The following is a 19,254-nucleotide window of genomic DNA, read 5'->3' as shown; positions in this document are numbered from 1 at the left end:
TCTTAGCTAGTTTCAGCTTTGCTAATAATTTGAATGGCAACCACTTTCTTGCATGGTCTGGGGAAGTATAGTGTCTCACTCTGGAGTAATGCCTGAGCGCCAATTCTGTTGCCCAAGTGCTAGTGGCAGGAAGTGCAGCTGTTAGTCCATGAAAGAGTGAAAGTGACTATCTACAAAGAGATTTTTACATTTTGCAGACTTACAAAGCTTATTTAGGCTTCTAAACCCAAAGCATAGATCTAAGTCTCAAGGATTTTGGTGAGAGTCCAGCAGCCTTACTATCTTTACACATCTTTCCAGAACTACTGGCAAATACACAAAGTGAAAAAAAAAAAAAAATATAGGGATCACTTTTATGCTTTCTTTCTGACTATCTTCTTTCATAGAATCATAAAATGGTTTAGGTTGGAAGGGACCTTAAACATCAGCTAGTTCCTACCCCCCTCCCATGGGCAGGGATACCTCCCACTAGACCAGGTTGCTCAAAGCCCCATCCAGCCTGGCCTTGAACACCTCCAGGGATGGAGCTTCCACAGCTTCTCTGGGCAACCTGTTCCAGTGTCTCAGCATCCTCATAGTGAAAAATTTCTTCCTAATATCTAAACTAAATCTACTCTCTTCCAGTTTGAAGTCATTACCCCTGCCCTATCACTACATGCCCTTGTAAAAACTTCCTCTCCAGCTTTCCTGTAGGCCCCCTTCAGATACAAGAAAGTTGCTATACGGTCTCCCTAGAGCCTTCGCTTCTCCAGGCTGAACAACCCCAACTCTCTCAGCCTGTCCTCATAGGAGAGGTGCTCCAGCCCTCTGATCATCTTTGTGGCCCTCCTCTGGACCCGCTGCAACAGGCCTATGTCCTTTTTATGTTGAGGCCTCCACAGCTGGATGCAATATTCCAGGTGGGGTCTCACAAGAGGGGAATAGAGGGGCAGAATCACCTTCCTTGACCTGCTGGCCATGCTTCTTTTGATGCAGCCCAGGATGCAGCTGGCTTTCTGGGCTGCAATCGCACATTGCCGGCTCACGTTGAGCTTCTCATCAACTAACACCCCCAAGTCCTTCTCCTCAGGGCTGCTCTCAATCCATTCTCCACCCAGCCTGTATTTGTGCTTGGGATTGCCCTCACCCACGTGCAAGACCTTGCACTTGGCCTTGCTGAACTTCATGAGGTTTACATGAGCACACCACTCAAGCCTGTCCAGGTTGGCATCCCTTCCCTTCAGCCGGTCAGCTGCTCCCCACAGCTTGGTGTCATCAGCAAACTTGCTGAGGGTGCATTCAATCCCAGCATACATGTCGCCAACAAAGATATTAAATAGTACTGGTCCCAGTACTGACCCCTGAGGAACACCGCATGTCACTGCTCGCCACTTGGACATGGAGCTGTTGACCACAACTCTTTGAGTGCAACCGTCCACCCAGTTCCTTATCCACTGAGTGGTCCATCGGTCAAATCCACGTCTTTCCAATTTAGAGACCAGAATATCATGTGGGACAGTGTCAAATGCTTTGCACAAGTCCAGGTAGATTCTTTCTTCCACTTAAAATCATAGCAACCTTGATGTCTGACAATCATAGACAGAGAATAAATATACTTTATGAAGAACTTAATAGATTTTTTTTCAGGTGGAATTGAGTTTTTCACAGCTTTGAGATGTCAGAATCTCTTAGATCTCAGAGATTTTGGTCTCTTGGTTGCCAGAAATCAATGAAACCCATAGCCTCACTCACTAAAAAACAGGAAAATGACATGGAGAATACTGGAGAAGATAATACAGAACCTGTTGCTCAAACTTATAAATCCTCCATGATACCATATGTGCAAATAGCTCCAGACAAGATATCTGTTTGCAGCACAGTGTACACATCAGCTTCTATTCTTCAAAGCTCTGCAGCAACAGCAGTATGACATCGCAAAACTAAGGGTTAATAGCTCTGCTACCTTCCCTACAAACTCAGAAATCCCTGTTCAGCATTATGTTGCATGCTATGTGTGCTGTAATTTTAAAGCACATTTCTCGATAATCATTTTATGCTATTTCATCTTCTAATTCAAGCAAAAGTTAAAAGTCAGATGAAGGCTGTGAGAAATCAGATGACTTGTGCAGGAGGTGAGATAAAACAATGAGAATGGTGCATTATATACATAAAAGGTTGGTATTAATAGGTTTGGTTGTAGCAATATGGGTCAAATTTGACCATCTTACAATGCTTAGCACCTTACTTTGCCTATGAACCTACTGCTATAATGAGTAAGACTTTGTAAAGAATGACATGTCAGTCCCCACAAGTGTGACAGCATGTGATGCAGTGCAAAAGGATATGCATTCTCCCTGAAACTGATGTGAGAAACAGAAATGAACAGACTTAAGGTGGAGCTCTGAAATTCCAGCTGCTTCCAAGACAGCTCCCAGAAACTAGGAATGTTTAGCACATACCCTGCCATATGTAAGACCCAGCACTATGCCTTTCTTCAGAATAGAGAGGGCAATATTTTTACAGCTTCTCCCCCTCTGCTTCCCCTAATGATCACTTCTGCAGTTTCCTCACAAATGTGGACTGTGCAAGAGCACTGAAAGGAGAGAAAGGAAAGGCCTGTGCAAAGAGAAAATCTGATTAAGTAAACAGAAGAGTCTCTTTCCTCTTTTATCGTTTTTAGTTCTTACCATTGTTGTTACTTTTACCCTTTTACTTTCTCAGAAGTTTGCAATTAAATGTTTAATACCAGCTCAAGCTACTAAAGACAACTTTAGGAAAGGCTTCAAATTAAAACCTTTGGATTTCAAAGTCCGTGATCTAGCTAAATGTAAGCTATTCCTAATGGCATTCAGGGAGCTTTTGCAAACCCAAAGGCCATCTAGTGGCTAAAGTTAAAAATCCCACATTTTTATCATGGCAATATTCAAGTCATACTACCTGTCTACCATACTAGCCATGGCACATGCACTTGCACTTCTACCCAACAAACCTGTGCCCAAACCACAACAATACCAAAGAACAGGAAGCATTTGAAGCATGAAAGTTATGGCATAGTTTGAAAATAATTTTCTTTTTTTTTTGGAAGCAAGGACTCTATTCAGAATGGCATCAGCAGAAATTCCTGGTGCAGGCTATGCTCAGAACCTTCTCTTCCATGTCCTGCTGCTGGAATTTACAGGAATGCCTGTTTAGGTAGTCTCAACATCATTAGGAACCATAAGTCAGGTGTTTTGGGCTGTGATCTAGCAGATGTGCTCATACTAGCTTCACATGCAATATTTCTCAATTGACAAAAATGGAAAGGTGCCTGATGAGTTCTTAAAACTTGATTATGCAATTAGTCCAGCAAGGTTAACAGCAGGAGGGAGAGTATACTCTGATTTCCATCCTAACCTAGGTCGGAGCCTGCTGATTGTGAAGAGTTCATTATATCAAGACAGTATATTGCACTGGTGTTACCACAGGCAGCCTTACTTCCCAGGATGGGCACACGAAGGGTAGCTTCTGGTCTGACAGTCAATTATTGTCAGTCCATTATGACCATTATATACTAGATTGATGGCAGGGTCACCTGAGCTACATCGCAACTCCTGGATGGAAAAAAACTCTAATGTACATTTCTGGTTGAAAAGTGTGATGCATGGTGTTAGGAGCATGATTTTCCCAAAACTGTAACACTAATGTGATACAATAAAAAATCAGGTCTTAATGTTCTATGACAAATTCATATTTCATCAAAACAGGTTGCATTTAAGCTTACCATACCACAAGTAGATGGATAAAATCTGTTACATCATCATCTCAGTAGATATCTCTGCTCATTTTAAATCAGCTTCCTTGATTCATTTTGTATATCTAGGTTGAATAGTCCCTTGGATTTATACAGACCTACACTGACCACTGCAGGCAGTTACCACTGTAGCCATTTACTAATGACTCAGTTATTAAAAAGGACTCTTCAAGTTCAACCTTGAATCTGAAAGCCCACTGTGTTTCCTGTGTTAACAGAGCTCATTCAAGTTATTATAAAGAATAAAGAGAAGCCCCCTCAGGATTTTTTATTCTTTTGGCCCAAGATCAGATCTATAACTTTTTTTCTTTCCCAAGTAACAAGAACTCAAGAGGCAGTATCAAAATCATGCTAATAAGAGAGACATACTGTGCAGTGCTTGTGTAGCGAGGCTTTGAAGTTCTCACATGGTTAAGTAGAATTAAGTCTACATCAGCATTGTCAACGTCTTCAAAATTTACTGCACCAGCACAGCCACTGTTTGGGTAGAAAGGAAATCACACATATGTACATTATTCATAAGACAGCTGGTGGAGGCAGCTGAAGCTTATACTGCATGCTCCAAAACTGTAGTTATTTATTAAAATGGTCCACAAGAAAAAACATGGAGATGAACTGCCCTGTGTCCTTGGCATGTCCCAAGATGAAAACAATCATCTGCTGAACTTGCAGCACATAACAAATGATAGCTCTCATACATATGTGCAGAGAAAAGGCTTGGGAAGAATGGAAATAAGGTAGAAATGTGTCACCTCTTGTCCTTTTGGCTATGCCCATAAACAGACTGGGATATTCTTCCAAAGAGGACATAAAAGATCCTGATTTCTAGTTTACAGGTAAAGGCTGGAGTCACCTGCAAACAGAGGGGACTCAGCACACACTGTCCCTTGGCACCAGAAAACACCTTAAGACTAGATAACATAGTCCATCTGCAACTCTTGCTTCAGAAAATGAGAGAGGGATTGCTTGGGCTTAATCAAAAATGTAGAAAGTAGAAACAACCCAGGAACATTGTACTTACGTATACAAAGGGATATGACAGGTTCGAGAGCTTCGGCTTACACTGTTAAAGACAAAATAGATCAATCACCTTTTTTTCGCTAGACAGAATATTCTGATAGAATATTTATGAGGTCCCAAAAGAGATGTGGTGACAAGTCAAAGTTTTGCTCTTGGAATGATGCAATGCTCATTTGAATTTGGCAAAAGACTGTGGTAAATTATTAGGTTGGCATATATGCTAAATGACCCTGTTCAGCGGGCAGAATCTTGTCTTTTAATCTTCATCCTCAGATACCTTGACTTCAGTCAATTTCCTAAGAGAGTATAAGCAAGTTTTCTTTAAAAATGAACTACTACTCTACTTGTAACACTTCTCTAATTCAATTCTTGAAAACATGGGAAAATTTAACATCAGGTATGAATTTCTCTCTTGGTCTGCCCCTGCAAGCTGCTTTCACTATCCATGTCTATATTCCTTTGAAAGAGCAACATTCAAGAAACCATGATGATAGCATTTTCTATCTCCTTTCCACCCTGCAGAGCTACCTGTCTCTCCCATTGTATGCCTGACTGTGCCCAGTACCAGACCTGTCCATTGAGTTTGGCCAAGCAAACCTGTTAGCTCATGGCCAGGTAAGGAGGCAAGTTCTAGTTTTCCTATCTTGTTTTGACCAACCTTTCCTTCCCCATCTCTTCTTGACTCTTATCTAAGCCATTCTGAACATCCTGTCAGTGTTTACTGTTTTAGATGAGCCCACATCTAAAACATTCCACTCTGAGATGAAATAGAGTAAGTGAAATACAGAGTGAAGAAAAGACACGGATGCACAGATGATTGTTTTATGATTCTACAGACAGCAGATAAAACCTTGAGTTTCTACATGCATATGACTACTGTGCTGTTTTCGTAAGTGTCATGTCTTAATGAAAACATCAGATATATGAAGTCATGACAATCATTCATTTATAGATTTCTTCTGTTCTGCTTTTATATTTAAACTATCTCACAGGAGAAGCATGTTAGAGAATACTTTTCATATAGTTATTGATTGTCAATCAACTTATCTAGTTACAGAACACTGCTGAATTTAGTCTTCTGAAATAATTAACTGTATGCAGACTTCATAAAGGAAGTGTTCAGAGGACCCTGATACTAACAAAAAAATGAAACTTACAAACCAACAGGTCTCTGTGGAGAGGTAAAAGATCTTGTTTGAAATCTGTCCCAGAGGACTCCAACAACCTAAAATCATAATTAGATGTTTCTTGTAAGGCAAAATTACCTAATTAATTTGGCTTAATAGATTTTCATGCAGTAATCAAAACCAATTGCAGGACTGAATTTTAGTTTAGTAAAAATAGTAATTATTAAAGTTAATAATCACAAGTAAACTAATGTAATGTCAAATTTGTTATGCTACAGCCTCATTCCCATCAACACTTTTTTCATTGATACCCTTATCCTGTCTTTCGGTACTCTGCATGCATATCTTCTTCTGTACCAATTGACAAGGGAGGAAAAAAATACAAAATCATTTGAGGCAATTACTGGAGTGTGCTCATGACCTTAAATGCTTACTCAAGACTCCTTTTATTTGAAAACATTGCTGTGGGTTTATGTGTATGACCTACACAAAATTTAGGCTACATTACATTGGCAAAACCTAAAACCTGTTGGCAAGAACTTGCTCACTGACTTGGCTTATTTCAGGTTCAGGATTGTATCTCTTTTTTGTGAAACACTGGGAAACAGGATCAGCCAACACTTCCACTGTTGATTCTGGAGGTTGGATTTTGGAAGGTAACATATTATCCCAAGGAACTTCTTCATAAGCTCTACATAAACAATAAAAAAAAAAAGTTTCCATATAATCATTAGTGAATGACATCAGTAGCTAGATAATAAGCAATTATGTGACAAAGAAGGATCTAGAAAATAACAAAGGTGTATATTTCCAGTTTAAAGGAGAATAAAAAGCCTGGAATTACATGTTTCTTGTTGGGGAACAAGTAGTTATGGTACAGTTTCACAGGCTTATTTTCTCTAAAACTTTCTCACTCACTAATTGAAAGAGGTAGTTTATCTTCCAAGAAGCTTACAGTGATGATGGGATTTAGTTTTTCTAAATTTGAATAATCAGTTAAGTGAGACGAGACATAAATAGTGATTAGATACCAGTCATATCATGCCTGTGATAGGCGTTGAAGACAGATGTACAGAATGCCCTTTTGGAAACTCCAGTTTCTTTTCACTGCCTTTAGAGGAAGTGGAGATGAAAGGCACAGATTGGACACAAGTTTTTAGATAACTAAAGTTCATGAGATGAATCCCATACTGAATGCTGTTAAAACAGCAGAAGTTCTTAGTGTTAGAAAAACTGTTTGTAGTCTTCTATGTCCTGCTACCTAAAGGTGCACAGTAGCAAAAACAAGATGAAAAAGTGAAGCAAAGCACAAGCAAAAACTGTTTTTAAAAGAAACGGTATCTCACTTTTGAGTATTTGACTTGTAGAAATAGTCTCTTGCTTTTTCTTCTGTCCACCTTGCAGAAGGATCACTTGATTCCTAAAAGAAATCAAATACATGGCAGAAAGCAATACTATCAATATATATGACACTTTGATTGCTTGTTTAAAGACTGAACTGCATGTATCTGCATTTCCTAGTTTACTATCTTCTTTTGCATCAGAATGTGAAACATGCAATTTCATTCATATACTTCACCAGCCAGCACTGGAGATCAAGAATGGATCTATTTCTGAGTTTTATTCAGGAAGGAAAATTTAATATAGTGAGTACAAGTTTAAAAATTAATAGAACGTCCTTGCCTCTCTACTCCTCATGAATGTAGCCTTCCATTTGTTATATTATTTATAAAATGGCATAGCAAACACATTTTGCAGTCCCTCACATATGCCTGATGTATTTTTATGTTCACTGCTACAAATTTGTTCCTCAGGGTTCAATTCTAGGGCCAGTTCTGTTCAACATATTTATCAACTATCTGGATGCAGGAATTGAATGCACCATTAGCAAGTTTACTGATGATATCAAAAAGGGAGGTGCTGTTGACTCTCTTGAGGGACTAAAGGCCTTGCAGAGGGATCTAGATAGATTGGAGCATTGGGCTATGATAGATGGGATGAAATGTAACAAGCCCAAATGCCGGATCCTGCACCTAGGACAGAGTAATGTCGGGCACAAGTATAAATCAGGAGAGGAGTGGCTGGAGAGCAGCCCTGCAGAAAGGGATCTGGGGGTGCTGGTCAACAGCAGGCTCAGTGTGAGTCAGCAGTGGCCCTGGCAGCGAACCACATCTTGGGCTGCCTCAAACATAGGATAACCAGCTGGTCAAGAGAGGTGATTATTCTGCTGTATTCAGTGTTGGTGCAGCCTCACCTTGAGTACTGTGTGCAGTTCTGGGCCCCACAATTTAAGAAGCATGTGAAGGTCCTTGAATGCATCCAGAGGAGGGCAACAAAGCTGGTGAAAGAGCTGGAGGGAATGCCCTATCAGGAGCGGCTAAGGACTTTGGTCTTGTCTAGTTTGGAGAAAAGGAGGTTGAAGGGCAACCTCATTGCTCTCTACCACTTCCTGGGGAGAGGAAGTGGAGAGGGAGGCTCTGACCTCTTCTCCACGGTACCCAGTGATAGGACATGTGGGAATGGCTCAAAGCTGGTCAGGGAAGGTTCAGACTGGACATTAGGAAGCATTTCTTTACAGAGAAGGTGGTTACAACCTGGAACAGGCTTTCTAGAGAAGTGGTTGATGCCCCAAGCCTGTCAGTGTTTAAGAGGCATTTAGACAATGTCCAAACCATGACACCTGAGGTACTCAATGACTTTTTTCCCTTAGTCTCCACTGGCAAGGACTGCAGCCACACTGCCAATGATTCAGAATACAAAGACGAGGATTGGGAAAATGGAGAACCACACACTGTAGGTGAAGATCAAGTGCAAGACCACCTGAGGAACCTGAAGGTGCACAAGTCCATGGGACCTGATGAGATACATCTGCAGGTCCTGAGGGAACTGGCAGATTAAGTTTAAGCCACTAGCCATCATATTTGAGAAGCTGTGGAGGTCTGGTGAGGTTCCCGCCGACTGGAAAAGGGGAAACATAACCCCTATTTTCAAAAAGGGAAACAAGGAAGACCCAGGGAAGTACAGGCCAGTCAGTCTCACCTCTGTGCCTGCAAGATCATGCAGCAGATCCTCCTGGAAACTCTGCTGAGGCACATAGAAAACAAGGAGGTGATTGGTGACAGCCAGCATGGCTTCACCAAGGGCAAGTCATGCCTGAAAAATTTGGTGGCCTTCTACAAAGGGGTCACAGTGGCAGCGGACAAGGGAAGACCAACTGATGTCATCTACCTGGATTTGTGCAAAGCGTTTTGACACTGTCCCACACGATATCCTGGTCTCTAAATTGAAGAGACATGGATTCGACAAATGGACCACTCGGTGGATACAGAACTGGCTGGACGGTCACACTCAAAGAGTTGTGGTCAACGGCTCAATGTCCAAGTGGAGAGCAGTGACAAGTGGTGTTCCACAGGGGTCAGTACTGGGACCTGTACTGTTCAACATCTTTGTCCCCAACATGGACAGTGGGGTCGAGTGCACCCTCAGCAAGTTTGCCAATGATACCAAGCTGTTTGGCGAGGTAGACATGCTGGAGGGGAGGGATGCCATCCAGAGGGACCTGGACAGGCTGGAGAGGTGGACCCAAGCCAACCACACGCAGTTCAACAAGGCCAAGTGCAAGGTCCTACATCTGGGTCAGGGCAATCCCAAGCACAAATACAGGCTGGGCGGGGAATGGCTGGAGAGCAGCCCTGAGGAGAAGGACCTGGGGGTGCTGACTGACGAGAAGCTCAACATGAGCCAGCAGTGTGCGATCGCAGCCCAGAAGGCCAACCGTATCCTGGGATGCATCAGAAGTGTGGCCAGCAGGTCAAAGGGGATGATTCTGCCCCTCTACTCCACTCTTGTGAGACCCCACCTGGAGTACTGCATCCAGCTCTGGAGTCCCCAACAGAAGGAGGACATGGACCTGCTGGAGTGTGTCCAGAGGAGAGCCATGAGGATGATCCAAGGGCTGGAGCACCTCTCCTATGAGGAGAGGCTGAAAGTGTTGGGGCTGTTCAGCCTGGAGAAGAGAAGGCTCCGGGGAGATCTTATTGTGGCCTTCCAGTACCTAAAGGGGGCCTACAGGAGAGCTGGGGAAGGACTTTTTAGTACGGCATGTAGCTATAGGACAAGGGGGAATGGCTTTAAACTGGAAGAGGGCAGGTTTAGATTAAACATTAGGAAGAAATTTTTCACTGTGAGGTTGGTAAGGCACAGGAACAGGTTGCCCAGAGAGGTTGTTGAGGCCCCATCCCTGGAGATGTTCAAGGCTAGGCTGGACGTGGCCTTGGGCAACCTGGTCTAGTGGGACGTGTCCCTGTCTAATGGCACGGAGGGTTGGAACTTGATGATCTTCAAGGTCCTTTCCAACCTAAACCATTCTATGATTCTATGATTAATAACATGATTTAACTTGGTCAGCCCTGAACTGGTCAGGCAGTTGGACTAGATGATCATTGTAGGTCCCTTCCAACTGAAATATTCTATTCTATTCTATTCTATTCTATTCTATTCTATTCTATTCTATTCTATTCTATTCTATTCTATTCTATTCTATTCTATCTACTTAAGCATGTGCAGCACTTTAAGGACTATGAATAGTCTCATCAGTGTAGAATGATGAAGGATGCCATTACCTTTTCAGTATGGGAAAGACTTGGTTAGACTTGAGCTATGGAATCATTGACGTATTTTAATTTACTTATTTGTTTGCGACTTGCACCAAATAAGGCAGTGCCAAAGTATTAAATATATGAGTATCTATACCAAGTATGAGGTCTCAGCATCTGTTGTACATTCTGGTAGTTTTGCTCTAACTCCGTCTCCAGTTACATGTAACCGACATGTAGTACCAGTCTCACATTACAGTCTAAATGCCTTAACCAGAGTAATAGTACAAAAAATAAAAATTATTGGAGTGATGTCCACCATTAAAATCTGGTCCTGCTAACATACAGCTACCTGAAATACAGCCCTTATTTCAATATAATTAGAAGAAGAAATGTCCAATTTTACTACACCACTGTAATCATTGCCAAAAGAATGTTAAATGGAAAGCAGACTAGAAACAAAATTATTTAAGTATGTTTTCTTTCATTACAAGAAAAGCACTAGACACTTGCCTTGAGATTGGGATCCATATAAAATGCAAAAATACGGTTTTGGTCAGGTAGAGCAGGAGCAACTTTCACTGGAGTTCTCCAACCTGAAAGAAAGTGCTTCCTATTGTGTTAATCAATTTGCAGCAATCCTTATTAACTGGATGAAAACAACTCATGGCTTCCCATAAAAATTGATGCACCCGTTACCACTCTCAGTTACAAACTTTCACAAAAATACATTAAATTACATTGAAGATGAAAGTAAGTGATAAATAATACCATAACATGCATTGCTATGGTTTGGCCTGCTTCACATATTCTCATGTAGAGTACTAGCTGTATAAAGGAAAGTATTCAAATTAGCAAACATAACAATAAAAGCTTGTTAATGCAACCCAAACTAGTAATTGCATATTGCATTTATACAGTTATGTAATCTTTGCCAACCCTGACAGCAATAAACAAGCTATTCCATGAGAAGTAGGTGACTGATTTCCTAAAGAATTTCTCTCTCTCCTTCATCCTCCCAACTTCATATTACAATAATTTGAGCTCTGCCTGACCAGGTCCTGTAAATCAGGCTTATCCACCCAGAGGCCATATCCTGCAGTTACTGTAGAGTCACATACTTGTTGACTGGTGAGCCAGTACACACATGCTGATAACCAAGTGAGCTGCTGCCAAACAGAAACATGTTATAATGCCCAAGTTTCAACTCCCTCAAGAGAACATTCATTTATGTCTTTCCTCTTGCCAGACTTCAACCTTCAAAAATCTCTGTCAAATTTGGCAGAAATTAGCCAATGGGGTTAAAAGTTATTGGGGAAAATCAAGAGATGAATAAACAAGAAGAATGGAAACAACTTGCCTCCTTAGGGCAACAGGATAAGACGCGCAAAATAATCCTAAAAATAAAGTAAGGGATATTTATGAGAGCATCATTCAGGCTGCTGTGCCATTAACTAGCATAATGCTTTTGGTGACTTGAGAAAAAGTGTATTTCTAAATGTATTTTGTTATACTAAAGAGGTAGGCAGCCATACAGCCATCACACCACTCTATGAGCAATGGAAACTATTACTCAGTATCAAGAATGTACCACTTAAGTAATTTTCAACCTGCCTTTTACTTCCAGACCCCTAAAAATTTCCAAGACCTTTATGTAGCAAATTTAAGCTAAAAAGTAATAGAGTTATGTTCCTAGTTATTTGTAAAAAATTTAGGTATACTTTGGATAAAATAGTTCACAGACTAGAAGTTGAAAACCCCATGCAGAATGCAGAATTAGTTCTTGCAGAACTAATCACTGACAAAGTTTAAAAGAAAATCACACCTTTCAGTAAGAGACTAAGTTTAGTATCCTAATGCTATATGTAGGTACTGAAATAACACGACCTGTTTTTTATAAGAGCTTTTTGCACAGTGTGCTATAACTTTAAGTTGCTGTTTTTGAAAAGCTTGACAGAATTTGTGGATCTTTGCACTGTGAAGAGCTTTCAAACTGAATCACTCCCCAATTTAAACAATTATTTTGGAAAGTGTCTCTTAAAAAGGTAACGTGCTTGCAGTAAAGATGGCGGCTGCATCTTCATTGCCTCAGCTTTGTGTAAACTTTAAATGCTATCTGCAAATATACAACTTGTACATGTATGGGAATGTTTCCATTAAGTATTATGTCTATAATGTTGTAATTACTTAATAGGTATGCATGTACTAGTGCCCTCTACATTAAAGAAGTAGATGGCTCAAATATATCCATCCATATGTCCTAGTAGTTCCACAAAAATAGTCTTCCTCTGGTCCATTGATTAAAGAGCTAAAGGTTACAACTGTTATTGCTTGTGTTGTACATGTAAAACACTCATGTCAGCTACACTGTCCTTAGGAAGACATGTATATAATTTTACATTTGCTTTGATAATTGTACATACACATTTCTAGAGACCTCTGCTCTTGCACTGTATACTGTAATTTGCCATCTTGACACTATTGGCCTACTGCTGCGATGATTAATCTTCTAACATTTACTTCTCCTTTTGCTTTCAGTGGAAAGATCTAGTGTAAAAACTGCAATGATTTTTTTCAAGTCAACTTTCTGGCATTTTCAATGCCCCTGATGATTTGCTCAGTCCACAGGATCAAAAATGGCATGATCTGTTCTTGTCCAAGTTGGGAACTCAGTGTCTTGGCTTTGTGACTTTTAACTAATGACAAACTTAATGATGCTGTCAGTTTATTACTTGAAATAATCTTCTAATCTGACAAAGCAGGATTCAATGACGGATAATGAATTTGGGGAATTTCTGGTTTGGATTCTGAGTCAGAAACTGAAGATGTACTCATTCACATTTCTAACCTGTTTCCCAGAAACCATGAAACCATCTTTTTGTTTTGTTTTTAAATGAAAAAGTGAGATTCTTATGTCACCACATAAAGACATATACAGAGAGGTTTCACAAAACCAGCAGTCTCACAAGCTCCACTGCATCTCACTGTCATTTGAAAAATATGCACTGTACTTGACCTCTTATATTTTAAAAATAGTAGGAGTATTGACTTTAGTGGGCCCAGCAAGAGATAATAACGCCAATTTAAGAGTTTATGGATAACTTTTCCGGATGATTTTGATTAGTTATGTGGTTAATTATTCTACTTCTCTTTATATATGAAAAATAAATATAACCTATTAACACTATTTCTCTTCTCTCCTCTACTCCTTTGAAAGAAAAGGCTACAACACACCTCCTGAAAACTAACTAGAAATAAGATATAACCCATCAGTTTATATTGGAAAGACATGCAGGGCAAAAGAAGCTACACAGATAGAACAAAGTTGTCGAATAAACAAAGCATCACTCTGCTATTAGGCAAGTGAAAAGCAAATGCACAGTGAAATACCTAACTGTAGGGATGATAAATAATCAAATCCTTAGTGAAACCACAGTAGTTTTATTCAATGGCACTCAGCCCTCAAGAGATTATCAAGAGATTATTCTGATTTTTTATGCATTATTTCCAGATGACCTACTAGCTTATCAGGCAGTATGCTATTACACATTACATTGTGTTATGGGTAATTATTTAATAGCACAGATATTCTTGAGGCCATTCTATAGGCCATTTTGCATTCTTAGTTGACTTTGTTTATATGCTACAATAGTTATGAGGGATGCATGTTATTTATGAGTGCCCTTGAATTGTTAATTTGATGTTTTTCAAGTTGCACATTTTTTTGCTCTTTGCTTTACATTTTGTTGCCCCTGACTAACTTTTCTTCTTTCTCTCTCTGCAGGCAGGTAAACAGTTTTATCTCACTAAGTACCTATGTTACAAACTGGGGCTGCACCAGCATTGCCTACAGTCATTTTCTGTCACTACTGGAAAGGCAGGAGAGGCTGGAATCCTACTTCGACATACCTCACACTCAATGTGCTGCTTAATCGTGGATTACTCCGAGATGATTTCTTCTCCAGAGTAATGATTACTCTGGACAAAATGCTTCTTGCTTCAGGAGAGGAAGCACTAGGAATGCAACTCTTCCTATACAAAGGCCACTGGGAAATGAGTATAATGTGACCACAATTTTTTTCTTCAACAGAGCCTCTTAAAGTAACAATGGAATAAAGATAAGTTCTTCACACAGATAAATAATTTATTAGGTCAGAGAAGGAGGGAAGAGGTAAATGACCAATTTTCCAGGTGGATGGAGATCACCTGTAGAGAGACCTGGAGGTAACCCATGTGGATTTAGGACTTTGTTGCTTAACGTATTCACAGATTACATGGAAATATAGGGTTGGAAGTTAAGTGATGGGTTCAAAAAGCAAATGGATATATTCATGAAGGCAAATCTATGAATCCATGACTACTATCTACAAGCACACCATCTCTTGGTCACGAATCCCTGGTCCACAAATCATCACAATGGCAAAATATGCGGAGGAAGTATGATGACATTCTTTGTTAATTATCCACAGTCTTGGATGGAATACTGGACTACTGGAATACTGGCTTTTGGACAAATGCAAATATGGCTACTCTAGCAGCAGCATAAGTTAACTGCTTATTCCTTACTATCAAGTCTATAGGTAAACTCTATAGTGTTTTCCATTTCCCAATTTTTGAAGAAAACTGTATCTACAGATGCGTCAGCTTCCAGTAGGGGTAAGAAGTCATCTCTGCTCGTTATCAGACTTATCAAATACCCTGGTTCCTTCTGCAATCCCCATGCCCATCTCTGTGTTAAGCCACACAAAACTGAATAATTGCAAACTGGATATGAGGGCTTTGTCACCAGGTTTCCAGGTACAAATATACCTGCATGGTCAAATTCTGAGGTCCTCGTAAACACTGCAAAGAAACTTGAGCCCACAGGGAAAAAGTTACAAAATCCTGTTGTCATATGAGTGAGAGGAGGGGACTCTACAGGCAAACACAGTCAATTTCTTAAAGACCTTGTCTTCTAGCACTGAGCACCTTCCCTACACTGATCGAGAATACATGAAGAATAGCTCTTCAGCTGTCTCCCTTCTCTGGCATACTATGGTTCTCCAGTCTTAGAATGACCTTCTTTGTCAGCTTCTCACCTTTGCTTTGCTGTCACAGAACCTCACCGTTCAATAAACTTGCTTTGCTCAGTCGATGCAAAAGGCTGCTGGGGAAGTTCAAAGTAACACTGTTGACTGCCAAAGCCATAGCACTGCATCATCTCACAACAGAGAACCTCCTGTCTATCGCAGATGTTTTATATACTTCATCTCATCTGTCTTAAAGGTTGCTTCTGTTTTTTTTTTTTTTTTCTTGTTCATCCCACGCACAGTGGAGAAAGTGACTGCAGAATTGGCTTGCAAAATGCCTGACTGGTATCTCTTTCAGCACAACTTCCCCAAACAACTTAGCTGTGGAACGTCTTGGGACTGGTATCTAGAAGGATTAGCAATTTTCATTGCATCACGTGCCTGGGGCTTGGTAGCTGGGCTCTCTAAATCATATAGATGAAATCTGGAATTTGTTTATGCAGTCTCATTAAAAATAGTAGCTTACAACTCAGCTACTTTTTATTTCTATATTTACACATTTGTAATTAATACCTAAGCATCACAGAGAACTTGTAAATGAATACTAGGTTTGGAAAAGAATTTTCACAGCTTTCCTTAAGAATTTTATGCTGGATCATGTCTGTTTCAAGGTTTCGTCCCTGAGTTGAGTTTGACTTTTTCCGACAGCTTCAGTGGAGTTAGTATTTCACTCTAATACTGAACTTTACCCAATGAAAAATCACCAGAAAGCCACCAGACAGTTTCTATCTGCTTTCTGGAACTACTCTCCATTTTGTACCACTTTCTGGACTGCAACCTGGGTTACTGACTTGATGACATTCAGTTTCCGATTTGTCTGCATTCATTTCAGGTGTGTCTCTATCTGCCAGAGTATCTCTATCTCTGTCTCTTGTCTACTTTCCCCTGTGTTCGAAAAATTAATGGTCAGATAGAATTGCATATCTCAAATCTTTCCCCTCCCCTTTTCCAGAGGCATGCAGAAAAAAACAGCTGATTAGTTCTGATTGGTGTCTGTGGTCTAATTTCATATGTAAATGGAGAACACAGTAAATGAGAAATAAAAGTGAAAATTATATGGGATGAGCAAGAAAAAAAAAAGGAAAATTACGGAGTCTATTTTTTTTAACCCCTGTGGTTTCTTGGGTGCTTTTGGATTCTGTTATGTGACTGCAGTAAGCTTAAAGTGATTTAAGATGCAAAGTTGTTCAAAGACAGAAACAAGGAACCAAAACCACTGCCAGAATTTATAGCATGTAGAGACTTTATGATGACAATAACACAGATAAAGTACAGCTAACCATGAAGTGAGAATGTTATCTCTGTATAGAAAAATGGAACAAGGAGCCTGTTTACATTTCTTTACCATGTTCTAAGAAATGCCTCCCCTCATCTGTGAGCAAGTTGCCTGAGTTCTCATAAAATTTTGTTCTAGATGTAATAAGCAGTTGTCTATGAAAACATTTGGAATTGGCTTAATCTTTATAAAAATTCAACCATATTGCTTACTGCTAATTATGTCTGCCTTTACAAGCCCTGGGTAAACACTTCTGCTTTCCAGAATTTTCATCAGAAAATTCTGAATATTAACAACCAACCCAATTTTGCTTCACGTTAAAAAGAGTGAATTTCCATTTTGATGCTGTAATCAATATGAAATGATCAGACACAACTTTATGGGTAACATATTGATATAAAGTAAGATAGTAATATGTACTTTGACCAACATGGGATGGCACTCGTAAACAACTTCTGTTCTCTGATTAACTAGACAGCGGAAAAGGTCTTTAAATGCCTTCTACTGCAACTGTTCATGAATACTAAAAGACACAGAAATATCCAGTGGATTTCCCAAACCTGGAGTGATTTGGTTTTTTAGTTGACATTAAAACAAGTGCTCATTAGGACTATTGTATATAACTTCACAATTTACCTAATTTTTTTTTTTTTAAATTATGTACCTTCAAAGATTTTTATTTGTTTTTAGCATTAGAATGCTCGTTAGAATTTGCTGACTGGTACTTCTTTGGTCCAGCAGGGACAATGAATGATACAAACACTCTACTGCAGTTGTTATATTCAGTTCAAATATCCAGGGCAAATATATTTTATAAGGTTGTTCTTTCAGGACCTGGGGGGATGGAGTTCAGAAACTGATTGTATTTATTTTTTAAGCACCACCAATTTCTTTTATGATTAAGAAATAAAAATAGTAGTTTGCTTTACCTCCGAGTCGTGCCCTGACAGAAGCAGCTGACACAGCCCTGGAGTTCCACCTTCTGTTCTGGCTGGTTTCCTCCAGGAGGGTCATCTGCCTCCTGTGGGCAGTCTGGCCTTTCTTTCCTGTGACAGGGATCCGCTGGTGAGGTTTCACATCACTGTAGTCCACCAGGGATTCAATAGCTCTTCCAACGTTGGGCTGCAGGTCAGCATCTGCTCCTGGACTCACAAAACCTGAGCAGGGATCCACTAAAGGCACATCATCCCGGTGTGGGAATAAAGGGTAATTCGGCCCTACTGGAGGAGTGAATGGATTGAATTTAAGGAAAGAATTACTGTTTTTCTCTTCAAAGCTGGCAAAGTCATGTCTGTTCTCAGGACCTCTCACAACCGGCAAGCACATCTTCTTTAAAAGGTTTTGATACTGTTGGCGATCCATCTTGTGACCTGGTTCAACTGACAAGGCAGACTTTTTAAAGAGACTCGCCTGCCTTTCAGCTCCATGGGAAGCCATGGTCATTCTCTTTTATCGTCCTTCTGTAGCAGTAAACTTAAAAGACTCCACTTGCTCCTCTTTCTCTAAGTTTCTAAAGTCCTAGCCAACAAACCACAGTAAAATTAGAGCTCATCCTCCAGAAGATCAGTACATAGAAACCATAAAGAGCAAGGCAGTGGTTTAAGTAGTGAATTCTTTCTTGAAAAGAAGATTTATCAAGTATGGTACAGAAAGAACACAGACACTGAATGAACAGCGAGTTGCTTTGTTGCTTGGTAACGATGGAAACCACCTCACAATGACATGTCTCCTGTTGTGAAACACGGTTCAGGTGTACCACAGTAATCTAGTCCTTCAAGTGGGCACACATAGCAACTTGAAATGGCACTACCAGTTACTCATCTAGCAGAGGCAAAATCAAGAAGTTTTCAATCTTACTAAGAAATACATGGTGTTTTCATTGAAGTATTTTAAAATAAGCTATCCTGTTGCTATCACAAATATGAATTAAATTGAAACACAGATTTAACACAAACAAAATTTATCAAACACAACCGCAGCTAAAAGCAAATACAGAAAACTTACAATTATTACTTGGAATGAGTAAATCATATTGACATCAGAGTTTTCCATGCAGCATAATTTCTTCCAGAGTTTTGCCCTTTGTTCTATCAGGTTTGCAAATCCATTAATGTCTCAGGTCAGAATATGCAGCACTCATTTCCGAATCCCAAGCTCGACTGTCTTCATTTAGCAATCTAAACAAAAGCAGTCTGATTTATAGAGGTCCTCTCTGCATGAATTCAGTGCCACCTGCAAATACCTGACACTTCAGAAAAATCAAACTGTGTTTATTTGGACAGCTCAGTTCACATTATGAGGCCTTCACTTTGTACCCTTGTCAGGAAAAATTACGGCACAGTGCCTGATCATTCTCTCATTTAAAATCATAGGTTTAGGTTGGAAGGGACCTTAAAGA

General features: G+C 40.0%; 1 protein-coding gene across 1 annotated transcript in view; it reads right to left on the bottom strand.

The window, feature by feature from the left end:
• The window catches only part of SPMIP7 (sperm microtubule inner protein 7), a gene marked incomplete at both ends in the record, with an annotated part of 30,626 nt that extends 12,327 nt beyond the window's left edge, over window positions 1–18,299 (bottom strand). The window contains 7 exons of the mRNA XM_082499204.1: window positions 4,139–4,246; window positions 4,791–4,832; window positions 5,947–6,014; window positions 6,469–6,607; window positions 7,263–7,336; window positions 15,321–15,364; window positions 17,786–18,299. Coding sequence (XP_082355330.1) covers window positions 4,139–4,246; window positions 4,791–4,832; window positions 5,947–6,014; window positions 6,469–6,607; window positions 7,263–7,336; window positions 15,321–15,364; window positions 17,786–18,299 — 989 coding nt within the window. The remainder of the gene's footprint in view (window positions 1–4,138; window positions 4,247–4,790; window positions 4,833–5,946; window positions 6,015–6,468; window positions 6,608–7,262; window positions 7,337–15,320; window positions 15,365–17,785) is intronic.
• Window positions 18,300–19,254: the final 955 nt, after the last annotated feature.

The sequence above is a fragment of the Vanellus vanellus genome (assembly GCF_965231255.1).
Source record: "Vanellus vanellus genome assembly, chromosome: 2".
NCBI lineage: Eukaryota > Metazoa > Chordata > Aves > Charadriiformes > Charadriidae > Vanellus > Vanellus vanellus.
This window is presented reverse-complemented; position numbering and strand designations above follow the sequence as displayed.